The sequence below is a fragment of the Aspergillus fischeri genome, genomic scaffold (genome assembly GCF_000149645.3).
Source record: "Aspergillus fischeri NRRL 181 1099437636265 genomic scaffold, whole genome shotgun sequence".
Taxonomy (NCBI): domain Eukaryota; kingdom Fungi; phylum Ascomycota; class Eurotiomycetes; order Eurotiales; family Aspergillaceae; genus Aspergillus; species Aspergillus fischeri.
The window spans coordinates 287,797-307,821 of record NW_001509761.1 but is presented as its reverse complement, the minus strand read 5'-3'; the positions used below and the strand labels follow the sequence as shown (position 1 = coordinate 307,821).

The 20,025-nt window shown below is 52.7% G+C and overlaps 8 protein-coding genes across 8 annotated transcripts, besides 7 other annotated features; 5 read left to right on the top strand and 3 right to left on the bottom strand.

The window, feature by feature from the left end:
• Window positions 1-123: part of a mobile genetic element that runs on past the window's edge.
• A 1,248-nt stretch (window positions 124-1,371) lies between these two features.
• Window positions 1,372-1,409: a microsatellite.
• Window positions 1,373-1,409: a microsatellite.
• Window positions 1,410-1,694: 285 nt separating this feature from the next.
• Window positions 1,695-2,536, bottom strand: NFIA_001610 (uncharacterized protein; the record flags this gene model as incomplete). The annotated part of the gene is made up of 2 exons (XM_001258708.1): window positions 1,695-2,213; window positions 2,285-2,536. The coding sequence occupies 2 exons, from the start codon at window positions 2,534-2,536 to the stop codon at window positions 1,695-1,697; spliced, it is 771 nt and encodes a 256-aa protein (XP_001258709.1).
• A 2,004-nt stretch (window positions 2,537-4,540) lies between these two features.
• NFIA_001600 (glycoside hydrolase family 71 protein) lies at window positions 4,541-5,287 on the top strand (the record flags this gene model as incomplete). Its single annotated transcript, XM_001258707.1, has 2 exons — window positions 4,541-4,624; window positions 4,688-5,287. The coding sequence occupies 2 exons, from the start codon at window positions 4,541-4,543 to the stop codon at window positions 5,285-5,287; spliced, it is 684 nt and encodes a 227-aa protein (XP_001258708.1).
• A 156-nt stretch (window positions 5,288-5,443) lies between these two features.
• On the top strand, window positions 5,444-7,153 carry NFIA_001590 (uncharacterized protein; the record flags this gene model as incomplete). The annotated part of the gene is made up of 2 exons (XM_001258706.1): window positions 5,444-6,024; window positions 6,097-7,153. 2 exons carry the CDS (start codon window positions 5,444-5,446, stop codon window positions 7,151-7,153), a joined length of 1,638 nt encoding a protein of 545 aa, XP_001258707.1.
• Window positions 7,154-7,157: 4 nt separating this feature from the next.
• On the top strand, window positions 7,158-9,925 carry NFIA_001580 (putative subtilisin-like alkaline protease; the record flags this gene model as incomplete). The annotated part of the gene is made up of 7 exons (XM_001258705.1): window positions 7,158-7,201; window positions 7,252-7,272; window positions 7,361-7,432; window positions 7,537-7,732; window positions 7,772-8,280; window positions 8,387-8,775; window positions 8,850-9,925. 7 exons carry the CDS (start codon window positions 7,158-7,160, stop codon window positions 9,923-9,925), a joined length of 2,307 nt encoding a protein of 768 aa, XP_001258706.1.
• Window positions 8,326-8,366: a microsatellite.
• Window positions 9,574-9,611: a microsatellite.
• Window positions 9,615-9,655: a microsatellite.
• Window positions 9,616-9,642: a microsatellite.
• Window positions 9,926-11,962: 2,037 nt separating the features above from the next.
• Window positions 11,963-13,809, bottom strand: NFIA_001570 (uncharacterized protein; the record flags this gene model as incomplete). Its single annotated transcript, XM_001258704.1, has 7 exons — window positions 11,963-12,222; window positions 12,290-12,557; window positions 12,606-12,857; window positions 12,955-13,216; window positions 13,282-13,327; window positions 13,391-13,521; window positions 13,595-13,809. The coding sequence occupies 7 exons, from the start codon at window positions 13,807-13,809 to the stop codon at window positions 11,963-11,965; spliced, it is 1,434 nt and encodes a 477-aa protein (XP_001258705.1).
• A 360-nt stretch (window positions 13,810-14,169) lies between these two features.
• On the top strand, window positions 14,170-15,305 carry NFIA_001560 (zinc-binding alcohol dehydrogenase family protein; the record flags this gene model as incomplete). Its single annotated transcript, XM_001258703.1, has 2 exons — window positions 14,170-14,702; window positions 14,774-15,305. The coding sequence occupies 2 exons, from the start codon at window positions 14,170-14,172 to the stop codon at window positions 15,303-15,305; spliced, it is 1,065 nt and encodes a 354-aa protein (XP_001258704.1).
• A 394-nt stretch (window positions 15,306-15,699) lies between these two features.
• NFIA_001550 (FAD binding domain protein) lies at window positions 15,700-17,510 on the top strand (the record flags this gene model as incomplete). Its single annotated transcript, XM_001258702.1, has 3 exons — window positions 15,700-15,799; window positions 15,891-16,314; window positions 16,382-17,510. 3 exons carry the CDS (start codon window positions 15,700-15,702, stop codon window positions 17,508-17,510), a joined length of 1,653 nt encoding a protein of 550 aa, XP_001258703.1.
• A 711-nt stretch (window positions 17,511-18,221) lies between these two features.
• On the bottom strand, window positions 18,222-19,907 carry NFIA_001540 (cytochrome P450; the record flags this gene model as incomplete). The annotated part of the gene is made up of 4 exons (XM_001258701.1): window positions 18,222-18,490; window positions 18,535-18,639; window positions 18,707-19,226; window positions 19,284-19,907. The coding sequence occupies 4 exons, from the start codon at window positions 19,905-19,907 to the stop codon at window positions 18,222-18,224; spliced, it is 1,518 nt and encodes a 505-aa protein (XP_001258702.1).
• Window positions 19,908-20,025: the final 118 nt, after the last annotated feature.

Below are 20,025 nucleotides of genomic sequence, written 5' to 3'. Positions count from 1 at the left end.
AGGCAAAAGCGAAAGCGCGCGGCCCCTAGATCTTATATTGCTACTGGGGGTGTCTTGACAGGGTCTGAAGGTCAGCAACTTGCTCAAGAAGCTCTACAGGCTATGGACTTGGTGGAACCAGTTTGTAAAAAGCGTGCGCCACCACGATGCAGTAACTGTCATCACATTGGTCATATTAGAACAAGCTGTCCCAGTAGAACTAGGTAATTCGAAAACTTTTGCTTTAATTTGACTGCGTGGTAGTAAGATATCTCATGGTTTTCGGCCTCGGTTAAAATCACGTTCAGGTGTCTCGCTCGGTGTCCGATTACGTTATGGTGGATCTAGTGGAGAAGTAATAAAAATAAGCTTCAAGATGAGACCAGCTTAAGCCTAGTGTCTAGAAAAGGTTAGGGCGTAAGCAAGGTCAAAGCATCACATGTAAATTTTACAGACAGCTAGTATGTAAAGAAGAAAAGCCAAATACAATAGAACATCCATTCCAAACAGAACATTACTACCACATGTGACCAGTTCTCTTGATTACCACTGTCTGGTAATATCAGTGCCTTAGCATCTTTGTAAGTTATAGCCAGACCCTGGCTCTCAGCACGAAAGTTACTACCTAAGATACCGGTATCTGATTTCTGTGGTATTTATTACCAGGGGCATATGGTTACTAGCATGTCTCAACAGTGGCGCGCCCACTTAGTAAGTGTCGGATTCTTGGTAATCTGGTAATACGATTACGCTTGGAATCAGAGCATGTTCTTGTCAAATTGGACGATGTTTTTTCATCTATCGGTTGTCGTCTGTTGTTCTATGTCCTTCCCCCTATAATGAGCGACACGACCAGAAAACTCTGAGAGCTGGTCGGAATAGTCTAACCGAAAAGGGTAATCTGAGTGAGTGTAAAATATACCATCTGATACCAAAGATACAGTGCTTCGACAATTAATTAGTATGATGTCGTCTGACTGATTGCTAGTGTCTGGTTTAGATCGTGACTTCGTAGAGTCACGTATATTGGCCAGAGCCAAAAGTGCCTGAGGCAGGCCGCGAGGGCCAAATGTACGACGTTATCTGTAAAGCTCCTGAGGCAACCTGACTGGAATATACCTGGTTCGTTGCCTTTTGGTGGGCTGATATAGACTCCGAGCTCACTGGAAAGACTTAGGAGTTGAGGAGTATATATGGACTCACCACTGATGCACCGCGGCGCAATCTCGTCTCTGCACGGCCCTATCGCCTTATATATACATACTGTTATCCCAGTGTAACAAGAAAACAAAGCATTTACTTGCGCTCCACACTGCATTTGACTTTGCTTTTTGATGTGGTCACTTCTCCTATGGCTCCCCAAGCTCCCTGTCAGGTGCCGGCCGCTGTCCATTTTTTTTTTTTTTTTTTTTTTTTTTTTTTTTTTTTTTCACCAACTTCTTGTTATACCTATCAGATATGAGCTTGATATCCAACAACCCCTAGGTAATGGGTTCTTGGAACAAGAGTGGGTGGAGATGGCAGAATATCTAGTGAGCAGACAAGGGCTTACCTTAAGACGAGATGCAAGACTGGTGGCTGGATTACAGCAGTAAACTAAGCGCAGGTGAAGCAGTGTCTACTAAATGTATTTGCTGTAATTGCTGGCCGCCTTGGCGGCAGTATATCACATCCATCCGTACATAATGATGTCCGTCTTGAGCTAGGCATCATCCCTAGCTAGAAAATAATGCCTGAAGTGCCATAGCCCTGTTGTACCTCTGGGTATAACCTGCCTCATCCATAGTATATTGATCACGAGCGCTGTGCGCTAGCTCAACAAGTAAGCTAACTGCATCGCAAGTACCACGCCCAGTTCTAGATGAGAACTTGAAAAAGTAACAGTTCCGCTGGGTTGCAAATACCTCAGCTTCTGCGTGTGATATGGCGGCTTCACCTTCACCTTTATCCATGGCGGCGATCATTGTGGCAAGAAAGGGAAGGACCCCCTCTTTGCAGCGGTTGCGCATCCTCTCGCAGGCGGTGACTACTTCATCCCACGATTCCCTTGATGAAGCGTCATATGTGAAGATGAGGCAGACATGCTGCATAATGCAGGAGAGAGCTACACTAGACTGTGGGGTGCTAGGCGTGAAAAAGCGGATAGTGTAGATGTAACCATCGCAATAGTAATCTGTCTCAAAGTCGTCTGTAGGGTCAAACTCGCTGCAATCCTTCTTCTCTCTTTGGAGTAGCTAATGAAACCGCGCGGGGTGAGCTCAGCCCAGGGGTACTCAGAGCTAGGAATGTTACACGAGGTACATACCCTGTAAAACTTCAAGTAGTCCGTGGCGCCTTTAGCATTCATGACAATAATTGACACGGACTGTGCATCGGCACCAGGCTTGCGGGGTAGCTTAGTGGGTGACCGCCTCACATCACTCATATGGATGGCGCGAGGGGATGGGTCAGTAATTCTGGTCTCTGCTGTTGTCGCCAGTGCTGATGGCGCGGGCTCGCTGCCACGACTGCGACTACCACAGAGCTTACGGACGATGATCCTGGCTTGAGACAACATGGGTGACAGGTGGATGAGGTGGGCGAGTTGAGTGGATATGGGTAATGCTTAGAAGATACCTGGAACTGAGGCACTCCTGGCTATGAATTGTGTAGAAATAGACTTGCTGTGTTTCTGCGGGGGGGAAAATATCAGAATTGAATGACTGAGATGCTCTGTGATAGTTAATGGATGAAGGAGTCAGACAATGCTTTGGAGGTCATAGGGGAACGGCGGACCAGACCGGCGACTCCGCCACATCAATTTGAACGACTGCTTGCTAGTTTAATTACTTTAAGCGTGCATAAGAAGCTTAGTGTGTGTATAGAAGACTCATGTGCTTATAAGCTAATAGAGAGTGCGTAATATACATATCCCTCTATTACCACACAATCGTTTTACGGCACACGACCCCCCCCGCACTCCAGGCTGGTCGTTCCGCCAACCACTTCCACTTTAATTGCTCTACTTTAATATCACTTTGATCACACCACTTTAATATCGCTTTGGTTTGTGGGCATTAGGCGCTTTGCGGGGAGCGTAGCATCGCTTGTCCCTAGCGGCTCAGGGCTGGCCGTCGGGGCGTTCAGATATAGGCCTGAGTACTAGTATGTAAAGCCAGGGGACTGGTGCTTCTACGTAGACTTGCTTATAATTATTTATAATCTAAAGCTACTTTATTTTGTATGGTAAGTAAAATAACTCTAGAATATTTTAAGAATAACTGGCCCAACCAATAAATTAAACGGTTTGGCTGCAGCCTGTAACCATAACCTTCCAAAGTTAGGGCTGTACGTAAGAGGAAGGAGACTCTATTAGCCCAATATAAAGCAATTAAAGCGGTTAAAGTAGATTAAATTAAAGTAATATTAAAGCAGAGCGCAATCATTAACATGTGCCTTGCGGGGCATCCCCTGAAGCAGCTCAACGAAGGGCTCCGGCGGATGCTTCCGCACGAGCCCGACTGAGTATGGTCTTTGGTGGCGCTAGTTAGCACTAAGGGAGCTTAGCGTTGAATGACTGTTAACAAGGGAGCGAGCCGAGGGGAGGATCCGGCTTAGCCTGCCTCAATCCAAAAAGTCTCGAAGACCAGGACTACGGAGTAAAGGCGCCCCCAACACAAGGGTATGATTCTAATTCGCCCTTTCGTGTAGGCTAAACTCCCGCCGCACCTGGTGCCTGATCAGCTGAGCCTCTCGGGGTTCTTGATTTCAGGGCTCACTTGCGCTAACCATCTTGAAGCTAAATCATGCATTGTTTAATGTCAAGTGCCGCTGCTCATTGGCCCGCTGAGCCTCCCAGGAACATCGCAGTTTAGAGGGTTCCAACTAATGAGCCTGAAACTACCGCGCAGCGTCCAGGCCGTACAATGTTGCACCAGGGACGACTTTTGCAGTAGCCTCGTAGGCACTAGCGCGCACTGGTCCGAAGACCCAGCCGCCCTTGTCGCTAACGCGTCCGGAGTGTGCATCAGGTTGCATCCACAGCGATAAGCGAAGTTTGATGAATTTCTAAGTGTCCTTGCCGCCGACAGTGTGGAGCGTGGTGCCCACGAGTTCCCAATCTCGACATAGCAATGAGGCTAGGGCATACGAGCCGGACGCGAAGCAGATCAGGTTGTACCTGGTCTGGTCAGTCGGAAAACAACCGGAATCGATAACGTGGGATCATGGGATGGAAGGCAAGTCATGCGTGAACTAGGGGTGGAAGACCCACCACAATAGAACATGGAAAGTTGGAAAGATTCATCGGTAAAATGGCTCGAGGCCACTCGTGTGTGGAATGAACCGTATGATGCACGAGCATTAGATTAGGACAGGGGTCCAAAGAAGACTGCTCGGTGCCCCTGCCATGGGGACTTATCCTTGGGTCTAGAGGATTCGCTTGCTCCGCTGCCCACCCCTGCGCCGTGGGCTTTCGGGCGTTTGTCAGGTAGCTTGCAGGTATAAGAGGCCGTTCGTTCCCGCTGGCTTGGTTCATGTCCTCACACATCCTTCCAGCTTCCTTCAGTCAGACCAAATCGCCATGAAGTTGCTGGCTGCCCTCGCTTCGGCGTTGGCATGGGGCGTGAGCCTTGCCGAAGCCAAGGCCGTGTTTGCTCACTTCATGGTAAGTCATATCTCACTCCCAGTCCGGCCCCAGGGTTGACTAACAACACCGGACGCTGCGCAGGTGGGTAATACCAAGTCCCTTGGCTTGGTCGACTGGAGACATGAGATCATGACCGCACAAGCTGCAGGCATAGATGCCTTTGTGCTGAACATGGCCAGCAAGGACCCCACCAACAACATTGCCCTGCCCATGGCCTTCACCGCGGCCGATGACATGGGCTTTCAGCTCCTCTTTTCATTCGACTACGCCGGCAATGGTCCCTGGGACAAGTCTGTCGTCATCGACATGATCAAGGAATACGGCGCCAAAGACACCTACTTCAAGACGGCCGGGAAGCCATTCGTCTCAACCTTCGAGGGCCCCAATAATGCTGACGACTGGAAGGATATCAAGAAGGAGACTAACTGTTTCTTCATGCCCGACTGGTCATCTGTCGGTGCTCAGCCTGCCGTCCACCTGGGCGACGGCATTGCCGACGGTCTCTTCAGCTGGGACGCCTGGCCGAAGGGGCCGGCCAACATGACAACCTATCCCGACGCCTCGTACTACGACTTTTTGGGCTCGAAGCCGTACATGATGCCTATCTCTCCGTGGTTCTACACCAACCTGCCCGGCTACGAGAAGAATTGGCTGTGGCGCGGCGACGACATGTGGTTCTAGCGCTGGCAGCAGGCCATCTCTCTTGACCGCCAGCCTGACTTCATTGAGATCATTTCGTGGAATGACTACGGCGAGTCGCACTATATCGGCCCCCTGGACGACCGCTAGTATGAGGCTTTCGACATCGGTCGTGCTCCTTTCAACTACGTCAAGGACATGCCCCACGACGGCTGGCGCGAGATGCTCCCGTACTACATCTCCATGTACAAGTCCGGAACTGCCACCGTCACGGAAGAGCGCCTCGTGGCATGGTACCGAGTCAACAAGAATGGGGCCTGTTCTGACGGCGGCACCACTGGCAACACGGCAAATCAGCTGCAGTTCGAGTACTCGCCCAACGTCATGATGGAGGACAGGGTCTTTTACGACGTGCTTCTCACGAGCAACGCCCAGGTCCAAGTCAGCATCGGTGGCGTGACTCAGGCTGGCAGATGGGACCAGGAACCCCACGGGGGCGTTGGTGTATACCACGGCAGCGTTCCGATTGGGACGGCAAGCGGTCAAGTCGTGGTGACGGTGAAGAGAGGGGGCACGACCATTGCCACCATCGCGGGGGCATCCATCACCAGCAGCTGCAATGGAGGCCTCAATAACTACAACCCTTGGGTGGGGAGTGCCAGGGGTCCCTCCATCACCCCCGTGAAGACCACTGGCGACCTTTCCAAGTTGGATTGCGTCAAGGGCTTCGGTGTGTTTGACTTCATTGGCGTCTGCGACTTCGCCTGTGCGAATGGCTAGTAAGTACATTCCCGGCCCGTTTGTGTATCAATCAATATCACTGACATTGTGACCCTACCCACCCTATCTAGCTGCCCCAGCGCCGCCTGTACTTGCCTCAAGAAGGGCGTCGCCAATGCCCCCAATGACACGGGACTGGCGGGCTATCCGCTCCCTGGGAAGAGCGGCTCCTTCGCGGGGCTCTGTAGTTTCGACTGCAACCACGGCTACTGCCCGGACTCGGTTTGCGGCCAGACTCCCAACGATGGCGTCGTCCTGGGCTACTCGCCTTTCCTGCCGCCCGCATGCACAGGGGGCACCGGCGCCGGCGACTTCCAGGGCCTCTGCGACTTTGGATGCCATCTTGGCTTCTGCCCCATCCACGCTTGCACCTGTACCTCGACTGGCATCTTGGTTCAGACACCGCCCAAGATGAACGTCACAGGATACTACCTCAACTCATCCAAGAACGACTACGGCCTCTGCAAGTTTGCCTGCGAACACAGCTACTGCCCCGATGTCTGTGGCAGCCGACCCATTAACGACGACGGGCATCAGAGCAAGTATCCCACCGTCACCCTGGATCCCGCCGTCTGGACCGCGCCGACGGCCCAGTGTGCGCCCCCTTATGTCCTTGTCCTCCCCCCCTCTTCCCTTGCCACTCCAACCACCATCTCCTTCAACCCCTGGCCAACATCTCTCGAGTTCGGGTGGATAGCAACGGACACGGTTGACAGCACCAGGACGACCCGCTACACTGCTGTCACCATCACCACTGAGATTTCCATCCCGCCGGTGACCACAGACCTCATCAGCTTCTCAGAGGTGGTCCTAACCACGACAGTCGACGGTGGCGTCCCATCCATCATCATCCCAACGGCGAGTATCAGCCCGCCCCCCTTTGTCATCACGCTGATTACTATCCCCGACATCACAGCGACGCCCGTACCCCGGACCATCCGTCCACCTCCATGGCCATGGAGTGGCGCTAGTGCGATGCCAGATCCAAGCAGAACTTCCGCGACAACCTCTACTAGTGGCCCTATCGTCGTTGTTCCCATTGTTACCGGGCCGTTCCCTACCACAGTTTTCCCCACGGAAACTGTAAGTTGGGTCAGGGACTGGGTCCCAGAGCCCACTGCAACTTAAGTGGATGGTGGCGATCCTGTTCCTGTCGTTCCCTGCTGGGCCTGGTTCGTATGGTCATGCCCCCCCAATGTTGGTGGTATCGTCTTGTCCGGCTTCAGGAATCCGGGCATCTACCCCGAGTATGTCAACCCCCCCCCACCCCCCGGCACAAGTTAATACTTTCCTTCTCTCGGCCGCCGCCGTGCTAAAATAAACTCTTTCATATAGGGGAGGCCCGCCGCCCATCGGCCCCAACCCGCCTCCGGGTCTGACACTGAAAATCCCCTGGCCCCAAATCACGTAAGTCGGCCGGCAACATCCCCGAGCCATGCATGGTCTTGGACTCACCTCCACCGCCGCTCCGCTGAGTTGTTGCTGACGCTTTTGTTTGATCTTCCCTCTAGCATCGGCCCCGACCGCAAGCCTACGTATCCGGACAAGCCAGACCCGGAGGAGGACATCTGCGAGACGGCGACAGCCAGCGTGTGCACCACGACCCTCTCATATGGCATTGTGGCCAAGCGGGCCGCCGAAGGGGCCGCCCCGACAGTGGCGCCTCGGATCCCCTCTGAAGGGTTCCAGAAGCTCAACGAGCGTGCCGTCACCACGACGACATCCACCATCTCCTTCTGCACCTAGGTGACGGGGTGCGGCGCCAGCGACATCACGTCGACGACCAGCATCCAAGGCACCGCCACGACCAACCCTCGCGTGGTTATTCCTCGCGACCCGGGGAGCGTCAATGGCATCAGGACCACTCTACAGCAGCAGCTTGGGGGCTCTGCGTTGGATCTCTTTGAGTCCAGGACGGACCAGCTGGGCACCATGTTCTTCTTTGTCCCAGCTTTCACTGACGACCAGACCGCCGCCATCTGGGGCCACGCGCAGGTCGCGGACGCCTATATCCCCTGGGGCCCCCTGACGGCCGCCTATTGGGGCTTGGCTAGTGACCCGACCTCGGGTGGAGGACCACCTGCTGGAGATGATGATTGGTTTATGGAGACGCAGAACAGTACCAAAAGTGAATTACAAGAGCGGTCCATTCTTGCTAAGCGCAGTGAGATTGTCCAGTCGAATATGCCCAACGTCATGGCCCTGCTTTCCTGGCCTCCTGGGATGAGTCCCGTGCCATACGAGGGAGATTACAGGTGTGCGGTTTTTCTTATTTTCTCCCGCTGTGTTCCTCTCCTCTAGTGTGACTGTGTGTATATGTGTATGTGTGTGTATGACTGTGACTAATACAGACTGTGACAGGTTCGACTCGTCAGCGGGCGAGGGCACTTATGTGTACGACCTCAACTATGGCGCCCAGCCTTCGCACCCAGAATTTAGTGACGTGTTGTTCCACCTCCCATTGCTCCCGGGGCCGTACCCTGTGAGCGGCTGGATGGAAAACGACCCCAAGCGGCACAGAACCATGTGTCTCTCCAAAGTGGTGGGGAAGACGGTTGGTATCGCGCGCAAGGCGACCGTGGTGGCAACCGTGTGGGACTTTAAAAAGTCCATTTTCGACCACTGGCTCGACGGGCTCACCAAGGTGCACGCCGACATCTCCAACGGGGCAAGGGGCGCCAAGAGCGTCATCAATATCTCTGTCTCGATGCCCCAAAACCGGGTGTCGGCGGCGTTTGTGGACAAGATGGGTACGTCTCTTTTTGTCCCTCCTCAAGTAGGACGCCGTGCTTCTTTGACTGACCATTCTTACCTCTTTGCCTAGCCTTGCTGATTCGAGAGATCATCAAACTCGGCGCCGCGGTTATCACAGGCTCCGGAAATTCCGAAGGCAATCCAAATGGCTATCCGGCGCTTTTCGGAGACCCCGCCAACCGCAACTATATCCCAGAGCTCGTCGTCGTCGGGGCGGTTCTCGGATCAGGCATATTAAGCGACTACTCTAATGCGCCCTGGGTTACCTGCTACGCGCCTGGTATCAGCGTGGAGATGGCCACCTCTGAACCCAGTTTGTACCGCACTGCCCACGGGACCTCGTACGCCTCCGCAGCGGTCGCCGGTCTGGCAGCGTATTTCCGCGGTCTCGATCCCACCTTGACCACCGCGGCCAGGGTGAAGCAGAGAATTGTGGACCTTGCATACCGCCGGCCGGCGATCCCCAACTATCCCAACGAGAGGTATCCCGACAAGGTGGTCTGGAACGGACAGATGAACGGCCGATCCGTTGCCGGCGACTGCAGCGGCAGCTCCAAAACAAAGCGGCAGAGCAGAGGCGGGTCCTGCCCCGTCGCGTTCCCGCCCCAGGCGTCGCCCCTGACCTTCCGCACCGGCCCGGCCCAGCCAACTTGCGCAGGCACCGGCTGCGGCAGCAGCTGCGCAGGCTTCTTCTGCCCCGGCGCCCTGCTCAAGCAGAATCCGGACTTCCTGGACCCGCGCAACCCGGACAGCGTGCAGAACCCGGACAGCCCCTACTACAAGGACTGGGAAGGCACCATCACTCGCACCACCACCACGACCAGCACCACCAAAACCACCCCCACCCCCACCCCCACCCCCACTCCAACGCCTACCGAAATTCCGGGCGTCCCAATCGGAGGCACATGCACGTCTAATGCCGTCTGTGAGGGTGACTGCCCCAAGGGCCGGCTCCTTGGGTGCCTAAATGGGGTGTGCAATTGCTACATTGACCAGAATATCCCGCCATATGGGACGCTCTGCTTTGAGGTCCAGGGTTGCTTGAATGTTTATTACTGTGCACTTGGGGACACGATGGTGTGCGAGGAACGGGACTATTCCAACGGGGAAAAGGTCTGTCTTTGTATAAAAGGGAGTAGCAGTTGAGATAGGCAACGCCGTATGGCAGAGTGCCCACACTCCGCGAAGCATTCAAAGACATTGAGTATGTTTCGCTAACACTAATGGGCTTGCTATAGGAGAGAAGGCTGGGATATTGGGGCATTCGCCTGTATGAGATTTGTTGAGAATTTGGCGTTACGCATTTTATTTATGCAAGTCTTGAGTATGGTTGGAAAAACTTTGACCCTAAATACTGGTGTGGTTTTCCGGATGGAGAAGCCAAAGTTGCGGCCTATATCTCTGCACATCTAAAAACTCCAATGACGTGGTCCATTTTGACCTCTTCCCAGTATATTGAAACACTATCAGAAAACTACGACCTCTCCCTGATCCTAAAAACCTAGATATCCTCATCTTTACAGCTCCACTTGGAGAAGGGAAATGTCCTCTTCTTAATCTATCTTGAGGACTATGAAGCTTATGCCTGATGGATGCTTGATACTCCAGCTCGGAGCAGTCGTCTGGAAGTGCATGTTGCTACTGAGGATATTGCTTGGAGAGATCTTGCTTCTGCATTTATGGAGTTTACTGGCGAAATGGCAGTATACAAGGACGTCACATTGGATGAATATTTTCGATCTGGGATTTTTCCAAATTCTGATGCCAAAGTTGGCTATTCAGGTAACCCTGATGATAGGACCCTGTTGACCTACTGTGAGGACTTCTCGGGCTTCTGGAATGTTTGGAAACAGAATTTGACGAAGAGGATAGATTTAGTTCAGTTTGGTTTTGATTTTACGAGTTGATAACATAAATCTATGCATAAATAGCGCCTTGACAGTAGGCTTTGGAAATAAGCTTTGCTTTTTGGGGGCGAATGAGGTTTCGAACTTGACTGTAAGATCCGAGCCCTTGAGGCTGAGATATGCATAGATGTGACTCAGGTCATTCGGCCGTAGACCAGGTCCAAGCGCATCCAACCAGATACCGTAGGACGAGCAGTCGTGCCGTTCGCAGAGGCATTGTAGATAGGTACTCTGCGGTGAAAGCTCAGCTCTTCTCAAACCAGGATGTGATATACTCCAGGTGCCGTAACAGAAGGCCAGAAGGTGTAGATAGACAATATGAGGCTCGCCGATTAGGAAAACAAGTCACAGTGGAATTACCGCTGTGGGGCCTCCATAAGCATGGAACTGTTGGTGGCTGTGACATCGGGCTCGGTTCTCGGCCTCGGGGTCGGACTTGCTCAGTAACACCGAAGCTAGCATAGATATATTGCTCACTCTCCTCTTCTCACTACTCCTGCACTCCTCTACTCGAGAAAAATCCTTTCCAACAACATCTCAAGAAGATTTCAAATGCATTCCCCTTACACCTACTACGACCCAGCCCCATCTTTCGCCGGTCGAGGCCGTCGGTTTTATCGCCAGAACTACATGCGCGGCCTCAACCCTCGCGTTGGTGGCATAGGAGGTCTGGTCAAAGTCGCCCTTGTCGGAACGGCCACTTACTTTGTCTGCAAAAAGATCTACCAGTAAGCCACCACTTGCTTTCCTCAGTGACGACCATCTTGTTGAACTTGGCTCTGACTGCTGTTTGCTTTAAAATAGTGCCGGCGCCCAAAGCAAGAATAATGGACAGACTTCGCAATAACCGCCAACCAATCCAATTACCGGGCAGGAGGGTGTGAACTTGTGAATCCAAATGATGCATTTGCAGAGATAAGGTGTCTGAATGTTTGCGGGCTTTGTTTTCTTCAACGGCGTTGCGTATGTTAATAATAATCTATGGGGGGCTCATTGATAGTCTCTCGCTATCATGGGGCTTAGAAACTCATTGTGGATACTAAGACAAAATTACATTCTTACCCCTCAAAGTGCTTTAGGCTCGCAGTAGTAAGATTGCATTGAAATGGACGGACTACCCAGAGAACTATACAGAATTCTCGAACTAAGAGCCTTGACATCTATGACGGTCAGGCCTCACGCATATTTCATTCCTTCTGATTCATATATCTCAGTTCAATTTCTGGCCCATCCTGCCCCGAATGGAGACTATACCGTTCAAGGACAGCCATCAAGGTCAACTTGAACACCGTATCCGCCAAATGCTTCCCGAGACATCGTCCACTCGCCGCCCCGACACCAAATCGCATAAACCCGTATCGCACTTCGAGGACGGAATATCCCGGAATCGTTCGGGGCGATACGTATCCCCGTCTTTGCCCCAGGTGGCTGGGTCCGCGTTCAGGCGTTTGGCGTCTATCACGACAGGACATCGTGCGGGAACTCGATACCCCCCAATCTCTTTAGGGACAGCCGTGCATTCGGGGAGAGAGAATGCTGCGACAAGAGGATTAGATTAGAGAGCTGGAGTTATTGACAGTGAAAGGAAAGGAAATAGACTGACCAAAGGCCGGCGACAAGCGCATAGCCTCCATCACGGCGTAGTTTAAAAGTGTATCTTGTTTTGATAGATATTTTCCGGTGTGGGTATTAGTATCCGTTTCAGTATCGGTGTCCGGGGTGTGGGTGCGACTCTGAATATGCGCTTCAACCTCCCCTCGAAGCTTCTGTTGAAAAGCCGCGTTCGCAGCTAGATGCTCAAATAGAGTGTTGAGGACCGCGGAGCTGACGTCGACGTTGGCGAAGAGAATCTCGTCTAGGGTGTGCAGGAACTGGATACATCAGCGCCACCGTATATCCTGAGGGTGGACCGTACGTACCTCCTCAAGTTTCAAATCGCCCTCTTCGACACCGCGATATATCCTCTCGGCAGGGCACACCTGCGATGCCTCCCGAGCAGACTGAATGATCCTAAGATTGAACTCCCTCCACTTAGCACGGAATTCTTCCATCCGTTTGGCGGCTTTATGGTCCAACCAACAGCCTAGCCTTGTCGCCAGCCGTTTGTTGGCGATCACGTCATGCAGGATGACTTCGTGGAGCACATTTAGTTCCAATAAGGCAGAGAAACGCTATTGGCAGCCAAGCCAGCCATCAGCCAATGGCCCATAGAATGTAAAGATGACAATAAAGCAAAAGAGAGGGAGGATGTAGGGTTAGCTACGCTACCTCATCATCAAAAACCTCCCCATACACAAACTCCGCCGCAAGCCGGAGCGGCGAAAACCGACAGGGCTTCTTGATCTCCAGTGCAAACTCTTTCTCCGTTCCTGCTCCTTGCAGTGGCAGATCATCAAGCCATCGGTTGATGCTCGCGGTGAGTTGCGGGATCGCTTGTCGAGCGGATTGGAACGAGAACTCGGGGTCGAAGTAGCGACGGATCATCGACCATCTTTCTCCCGCTATTGCTCCGACTGCATGGCCAAGAATGCTGGAGACTTGCGTTAAGATTTCGCCCGGACTGATAAGCGTAAGGTGCGAAGGAGACTGACTGACCCGCTAAAGTACTTTCCCATGTTCAGATATGGTGGCTTAGGATGATCTGCGGGTCCTGTATCAGTACCCTACGGAGCCGTTTATGGTTTCAAGGTGCCAGGAGGCGTACGCTTAGTATCGCCCTTGTAGAAGTCATAGATGTGTTCTGGCTTGGTCACCACCAGCTCTCTTGCCCGGCCATTGCGGATGATGAACGGCTTCCCTCCGGCGAGAGCCTTGCCCTGATCGGAGAGCTGCTGGCTAATGAACATTCATTAGCTGGTTCCTCCCGCTTGTTGGGCGAGGTCGACCGCCAGATCGGAGACGTTCGTACCTGAAAGCGAACTTGGACACGCGGGCATCTCCAGGAAGCTCGCAGATTTTCCTGCCATGTTGGTTCGTGATTCTGTCTGCTCGGTGCCTGGCGCGGATTTTGAGTACGAGCACGGCAAATAATATCAGGGCAAACAACTTGAGGACTTGAGGACTGGTCCTCAGCCTCTGCTTGTCTAGATCGGATGCCTGTGTCAGAGTATCGACGAAACCCATTTTTTGCAAATGACTGCGCAAAGATAGGTACGTGTCATCGATTGGAGCTCCACGCCGGAATGCTTATACCCAAAGGTGCTCAGACAGCAGGCTTGATCTTGAATGCCATTGCGAATCCCCGCAATAAACCGAATCGTCGACCATTTTTCCGGTCATGGTGGATATGTACAGGGAATGGTGAGAGGGACTCGGAAAATTGAAATCCTGGTGTTGGGGGCGATGGGCAATTCTCCGAGATTCCCGTCACGAGAAGCACAGAGACCGACTAGGTGTTGGTATACTAAGGCAAGCTGGAGGCAGCTCATCAACCTCCTGTACACTTGTAACTTTTGCTTACCTTTAGTCCAGATTTGGGCCACAATGATTCCTCCAAAGCAACAAACCGCCCTAAAAATCACACCGGAAGGACGCATCGCCGCAGTCCCATGCTCACTCCCGTCCCCCCAGAATGACGAACTGCTCGTCCGCGTCAGGAGCATCGCGTTGAACCCCTTCGACGCCAAGTCAGCCGAAATGTCACCTACCGTCGGCGCAACTCTGGGCTGCGATTTCGCAGGGGACGTCGTCGCAACAGGCTCCGATACCAACAATCTGGAGTTCAGCATTGGCGACAGAGTCTGTGGCTGCGTCTTCGGCAATAATCCAAATAGGCTGGACAATGGCGCATTCGCAGAGTACGTTGCTGTCCCCGCGGATCTACTGTTTAGGATTCCGGAGAATATGGACTACAATGAGGCTGCGAAGTTGGGTGTGGGGTTGGCGACTGTAGGGATGTCGCTATATCACTGTTTAAAACTGCCCATGGAGCCTGAGCCGGCTGGCAAGTCGCCATATGTTCTAGTTTACGGCGGTTCAACGGCGACTGGGACGCTTGCGATCCAGATCCTTAGGCGGTAGGCAACCCCATATAATAATCGTGATATCGGCAGGCAAGTCGAACGTTACTAACCCATCTCCATTGCAGCTCTGGCTACACCCCGATAACAACCTGTTCGCCCCATAATTTCAACCTGGTCAAATCCCTCGGCGCCATCGCGGCGTTCGATTACCACTCCCCTACATGCGGGCGTCAAATCCGAGATTACTATTCCGGCACCCTCTGCTACGCCCTCGACTGCATCACGGACACACGGTCGATGGCCATCTGCTACGAGGCCATCGGGCCATCCGGCGGTCAGTACCTCAGTCTCGACCCGTTCCCCATCCGGGGGCATACGCGGCGAAGCGTCAAGCCGAACTGGGTGCTTAGCCTGACGATGTACGACCAGCCGATTCCGTGGAAGAGGCCGTTTAAGAGGGATGCGCGTCCACAGGACTGGGAGTTTGCGAAGAGCTGGTTCCAGATCGCTCAGAAAATCATTGATGCGGGTGAGATTAGGCCGCCTATGTCGGAGGTGAGGGCTTGCGGATGGGATGGTATACCGGAGGGTCTGGGCCTGCTACAGAGGGGAGAGGTTTCGGGAAGAAAGCTTGTGTATGAGGTGGCGAGACATTAGCTTCTTTGATGATTTATGCTCTTCATGGATGTGTGAATGTTTAGGTGGATATTCTACGAGATCAACTTTACGAGCGGAGGTATACCATCGTGTACGTCTCGGTACACATGATATGCAGTATCTACGAAGAAGAACAACATCTAGGATCAGCCATAATGTACCTGAAGTCCAATAAGTGTATTTTCCGAGCATAGTGGATCGATCTCAAAACCCGAGGGTAAACGGGGCAGTGCGCGTGAATATTCCGAGGCGGAAAATAGCAGACAGACACCAGCCGTCCTCTAGGCACTCAATCGACAAGAAGAATGCACAGAACCATTTAAGTCAGTCATAGCAGGGTAGGTTCTCTAATACAGCATTTCCCCAGTACCCACTCCATCCACCGGAAAGAAACATGCCTACCGAAACCCTCGATCCAGGAACCGTCCTCATCGTGGGCGGCGGCCCCGTCGGCCTCATCACGGCCACGACACTAGCCAAGTACGGCGTGCGCAGTGTGATTCTCGAGCGCAACCTGACGACAACCAAGTGGCCGAAGATTGGACCTCACGAATGCACGCTCGATGGAAATATATCAGAGTCTAGGGATTGCAGAGGCACTCCGAAAGGTCGCCGTGCCCTCGCACTATCCGTTTACATGTCTCTTTTCGAGCGGGCTACATGCCGAGAAAGCAATCACCGCATGGGACCTGCCGAGTCCGGACGAGTACCAGAGACGGATTAAGGAGCAGAACGATGGGAGTATGCCGTCGGAACCGTGGTTGCGTGTTTCCCAGGAGATCTTTGTGGCGTGGCTTAAAGGGCTTGGGATGGAGAATCCGCTTATTGACTTCCGTGCTGGGTGGAAGGTTACCGAGGCGAGTGAACTTGACAATGGAGCGCAAGTGGACGCCATCCATCCGGAGACAGGTGAAGACTGGAAATTCAGTGCTGACTTTGTAGTCGGATGCGATGGCGCCCACAGTGCTATACGCAAGAGTCTGGATATTCCCTTGGACGGGGGCCCGATGTAAGTACTGACCTGGCTACCAGGTTGACACGCAAGTTTGCAAGACAGATCATTGACAACATGTTAGCCACGGGTACGCGGTCCTCGTGCATTTCAAATCAAGAGATCTCTCACGCATCCAAAAGCAAGGCCAATTCTGGCACTTGTTTTTCCCCAATGCTGCGAGTGATGGCGGGTCCATCAAGGGGGCCGTCATCGCACAGGACGAAATCGACACCAGGACCGTTCATCGTTTCATGCGGCCCGACGTGGATCATACACAGCTCTCGTCGGAGGAGATCGTCTATGACCTTCTGGGTGGGATGAGTGGCCGACCGTTCCCGATCAAGATTGACGAGGTCCTTGTTCGCTCGACGTGGACACCTAGCGTCGCACTGGCGCGTTCTTACGCAGGGCCTAAGCATCATATATTCATCGCGGGAGACGCATGCCACCAGACTGTGCCGACGGGCGGCTACGGAATGAACACTGGTATTGCAGATGGTTACGATATCGGCTGGAAGCTGGCGGCCGTGATACAAGGGTGGGCTGGTCCCGCGACACTGCTCTCCTATGAGCAAGAGCGCCGGCCTGTGGGAGAACTGGCACTGCAATGGTCAAAGGTCCACATGGGCAACTTGATGAAGATGTCGGCCGAACTGGGTCTCGACGCCGACGTGATCGAGTCCAACAGTGAGGCGGGCGCTCAAATGCGATCAGCCATGCATTCCTATCTCCAAACATACGACGGCCATAACCAGAGTATCGGGGTGGAGATGGGATACCGCTATGTGTCTGGTCTTTGTGTTCCTAGTCCTCTTGACGTCGAGCTTTCTCCGCCAGAGTTTCATCCCAGAAAGTACACACCAAGCACCATGCCGGGTTACCGACCTCCTCATGTGTATCTGACGACCGGGACGCCTGTGTCCCATCTTTTCGGTGACGGCTTCACGCTTGTTGCGTTCCCAGAGAGGGAAGAATTGGCCACGTCCATTGGGCTGCTGAGAGAGTCGGCGCGGAAGAGAGCCGTGCCCCTTGACACTGTTGAGTTACCAGGGGAAGTGCATGCTCATGTGGTTTGGGGGGCTTCTCTAGTTCTCGTTCGACCAGACGGATTCGTTTCATGGCACGGTGACAACATTCGCAGCCGCGAAGAAGCTGATCGCATTATAGCCCAGGCCAGTGGTTTTGATCCTGGTTCCTTTGGGTGGCCATGAACAGGTACTAGAGAGGAGCACCTTGTAGCTCAGTTATTGAGTCTAATTCTCTTAGTACGTAATTATATATATGAAAGGCATTCACATTCATTGCCACGAACCAAGCATAAGACCTCATTTAGAAGTCCAAGATCAATTTGCAGCCCCAATAAACGCACAGATTACTGTCCCACCCTCGGCTTATGCCAGGTAGGGAAAACATTATCTGCTTTTCTAGCTACGAAGAATAAGTTGTTGCCCCTGGGGTATTGTAAGTAAACAGCAGGGCAAATACCTGTGTGAACGATATTCTGATTATGCAGCACAACAAGCCCAGTAAGGGTGCTCTTGAAGATTATCTTGACACCACAAGAGGCAAGTCATTCTGGGCAGGACTCGAAAAGCATACACTCGTTAGGGATAATGTCCACGACAAGGCGGACATGGCCTGCATTGCCCCGTAGGCGATTCTCGATTTGGTGAAAATCGTCAAAGTTGAACTTATAAATAATTTAGTGGCCCTCAGAATAACAGGAGGTTCTGTGGATTCAAACCTCGTTACTTAGTCAAGGTCCATCCAGCCAGGCCATCACTGGTGACCCAGTTATCGTAGGTACTTCTGCTCTTCGTATATTTTCATGAACATCAACTCGTTAAAGGCATCGTGTTGCTGCAAGGTTTCGACTACTTAGAACCTATCTACAACACAGGATCTTGAGATCTTCGCTTCTCTCAGTCCTTGAACAGCGCGATTTGCACGCCAGTCTTGTTTGAAGGTCCGACGCGCATCACTCCGACATAGGGATTTGAGTCTCTGGCTTCAATCCGCTTATAGACGCGCATCAGTCGGGCCAGGAAGTAGCTGGCTTCTGCTGTCACCAGCATCTGAGCCGGACAACGACGGGGCCCTCCACCAAAGGGAACAAAGTTCCAGTAGGGCCGCAGATTCTCCCATCGTTCGGGCCGGAATTCCTCTGCATCGGGGCCCCAGATATCGCGATCTCGTGGATGACATTTTTGTTGACCTGGACGACATCGCCCTTACGGACAAAAATCGGTTGCTTGCCATCAGGGCCCCCGCCCACGGGCAATGTCGTATCTCGGATGCATTTCCGCACCTGGGTCACCCCGTTGGGGAAGAGGCGGTGCGCTTTCCTGTATGTCAGTCCCTGGGTCACGAATACAGAAAAAAAAAGGAAGGGAAATCAGCTACGCACTCTCATTGAGGATGGCGATGAGATATTTCATATTTCGCAGTACCGAGAATGTCAACTCCGCGTCGCCCACCGCGAGTACCTCCTGGCGACATTTCTCGTATATCTCTGGATGACGAGCAAGATTCCATAAGATATGGCTAATGAAGATGGAGGTCGTGTCGTTATTAGGCACGAAGATCAAGCAGAGCTGGGATCGGAGGGCATCCTTGTCCTGCAGATTGCTCGCTATATACCATAGCAGGTCCTTGCGATCAGCCGTCTCCGGGTCTTTTCCTTGGCGTTTATATTCGTCAAGCTCTTTGTACGTTCGGTCAATATGCGCATTCAGGTATTTATGGACCACATCCACGGCATCGAGCCATGCCTGGTGGCGGAAGAGCCAGATGTACTTGTACCATTGAAGCCGCAGTCGAAGACCTCGGAGAACGTCCACCATGGCCCAGCATATTGGGGCTCTCTCAGGATACACCAGAGACTCGATTGACTCACCAAAAAGAGACTCGGTGGTCACGTCAAGGAACTTTAGATCCCGAGGTCAGACGGAGGTCCTCGCAGCAGCAGAGAGGAAGGGGCTTACCCAACGTTGAATGAGTGGCTGAATATTGACTGTTTCACCGTCCGCTGGCAGTAGTCCAAAAATTCGATCAACATGGATGGCCAGACGAGTGGTATCTGTGAAGGTTTCGCGCTTGAAGAATGGTTTAATCAGAAATCGGCTGAATTCCCACTCATGGCCGTCAACAGTGTTGACGCCTTTGTCCGCAAATGGTGCAGTCGCCTTGTTATTGCGCCGCATTGGACCGACAGCAAAGTCCTGCCAGTTGATGGCGGACATACTCTTCATATTCTCAGGTTCGATAGTGTAGATGAACCGGGTGCCAACAAAGTTCACCAAGAAGGTCTTTGGCAAATTCTCATGGACTTTGTTGAGCCAGACAAGGAAGTAGTCATTGCGCAGTGCCTTGGCCATACCAAGCACAACATCGAAGCCGAAGAACGGATCGCGATGAGGGTACCGAGGGATCTTGCCACACCCATGTGCCTTGCGTTTCCACTCATAGACGATCCAGTCTACTGCAATGATGCAGCAGGAATAAATCACGAATGCAGAGAAAACAAACTTTATTCCATCCAGAAAGGTGGCGTGCTGGAGGAGAGTTTGCAAACTCTCCTTCGAAAGCGTGGTGGCGAGACTCATCATTGCGGGAGATAATGGTGACAGGCAAGGGGATACGGAAAGCTACTACCAAGCGAGCTGCTCGTTTCTCTGCACTCAAGGGCAGCCCGGTTCTTTTCCATTTCAAAATCACTTGATGGCT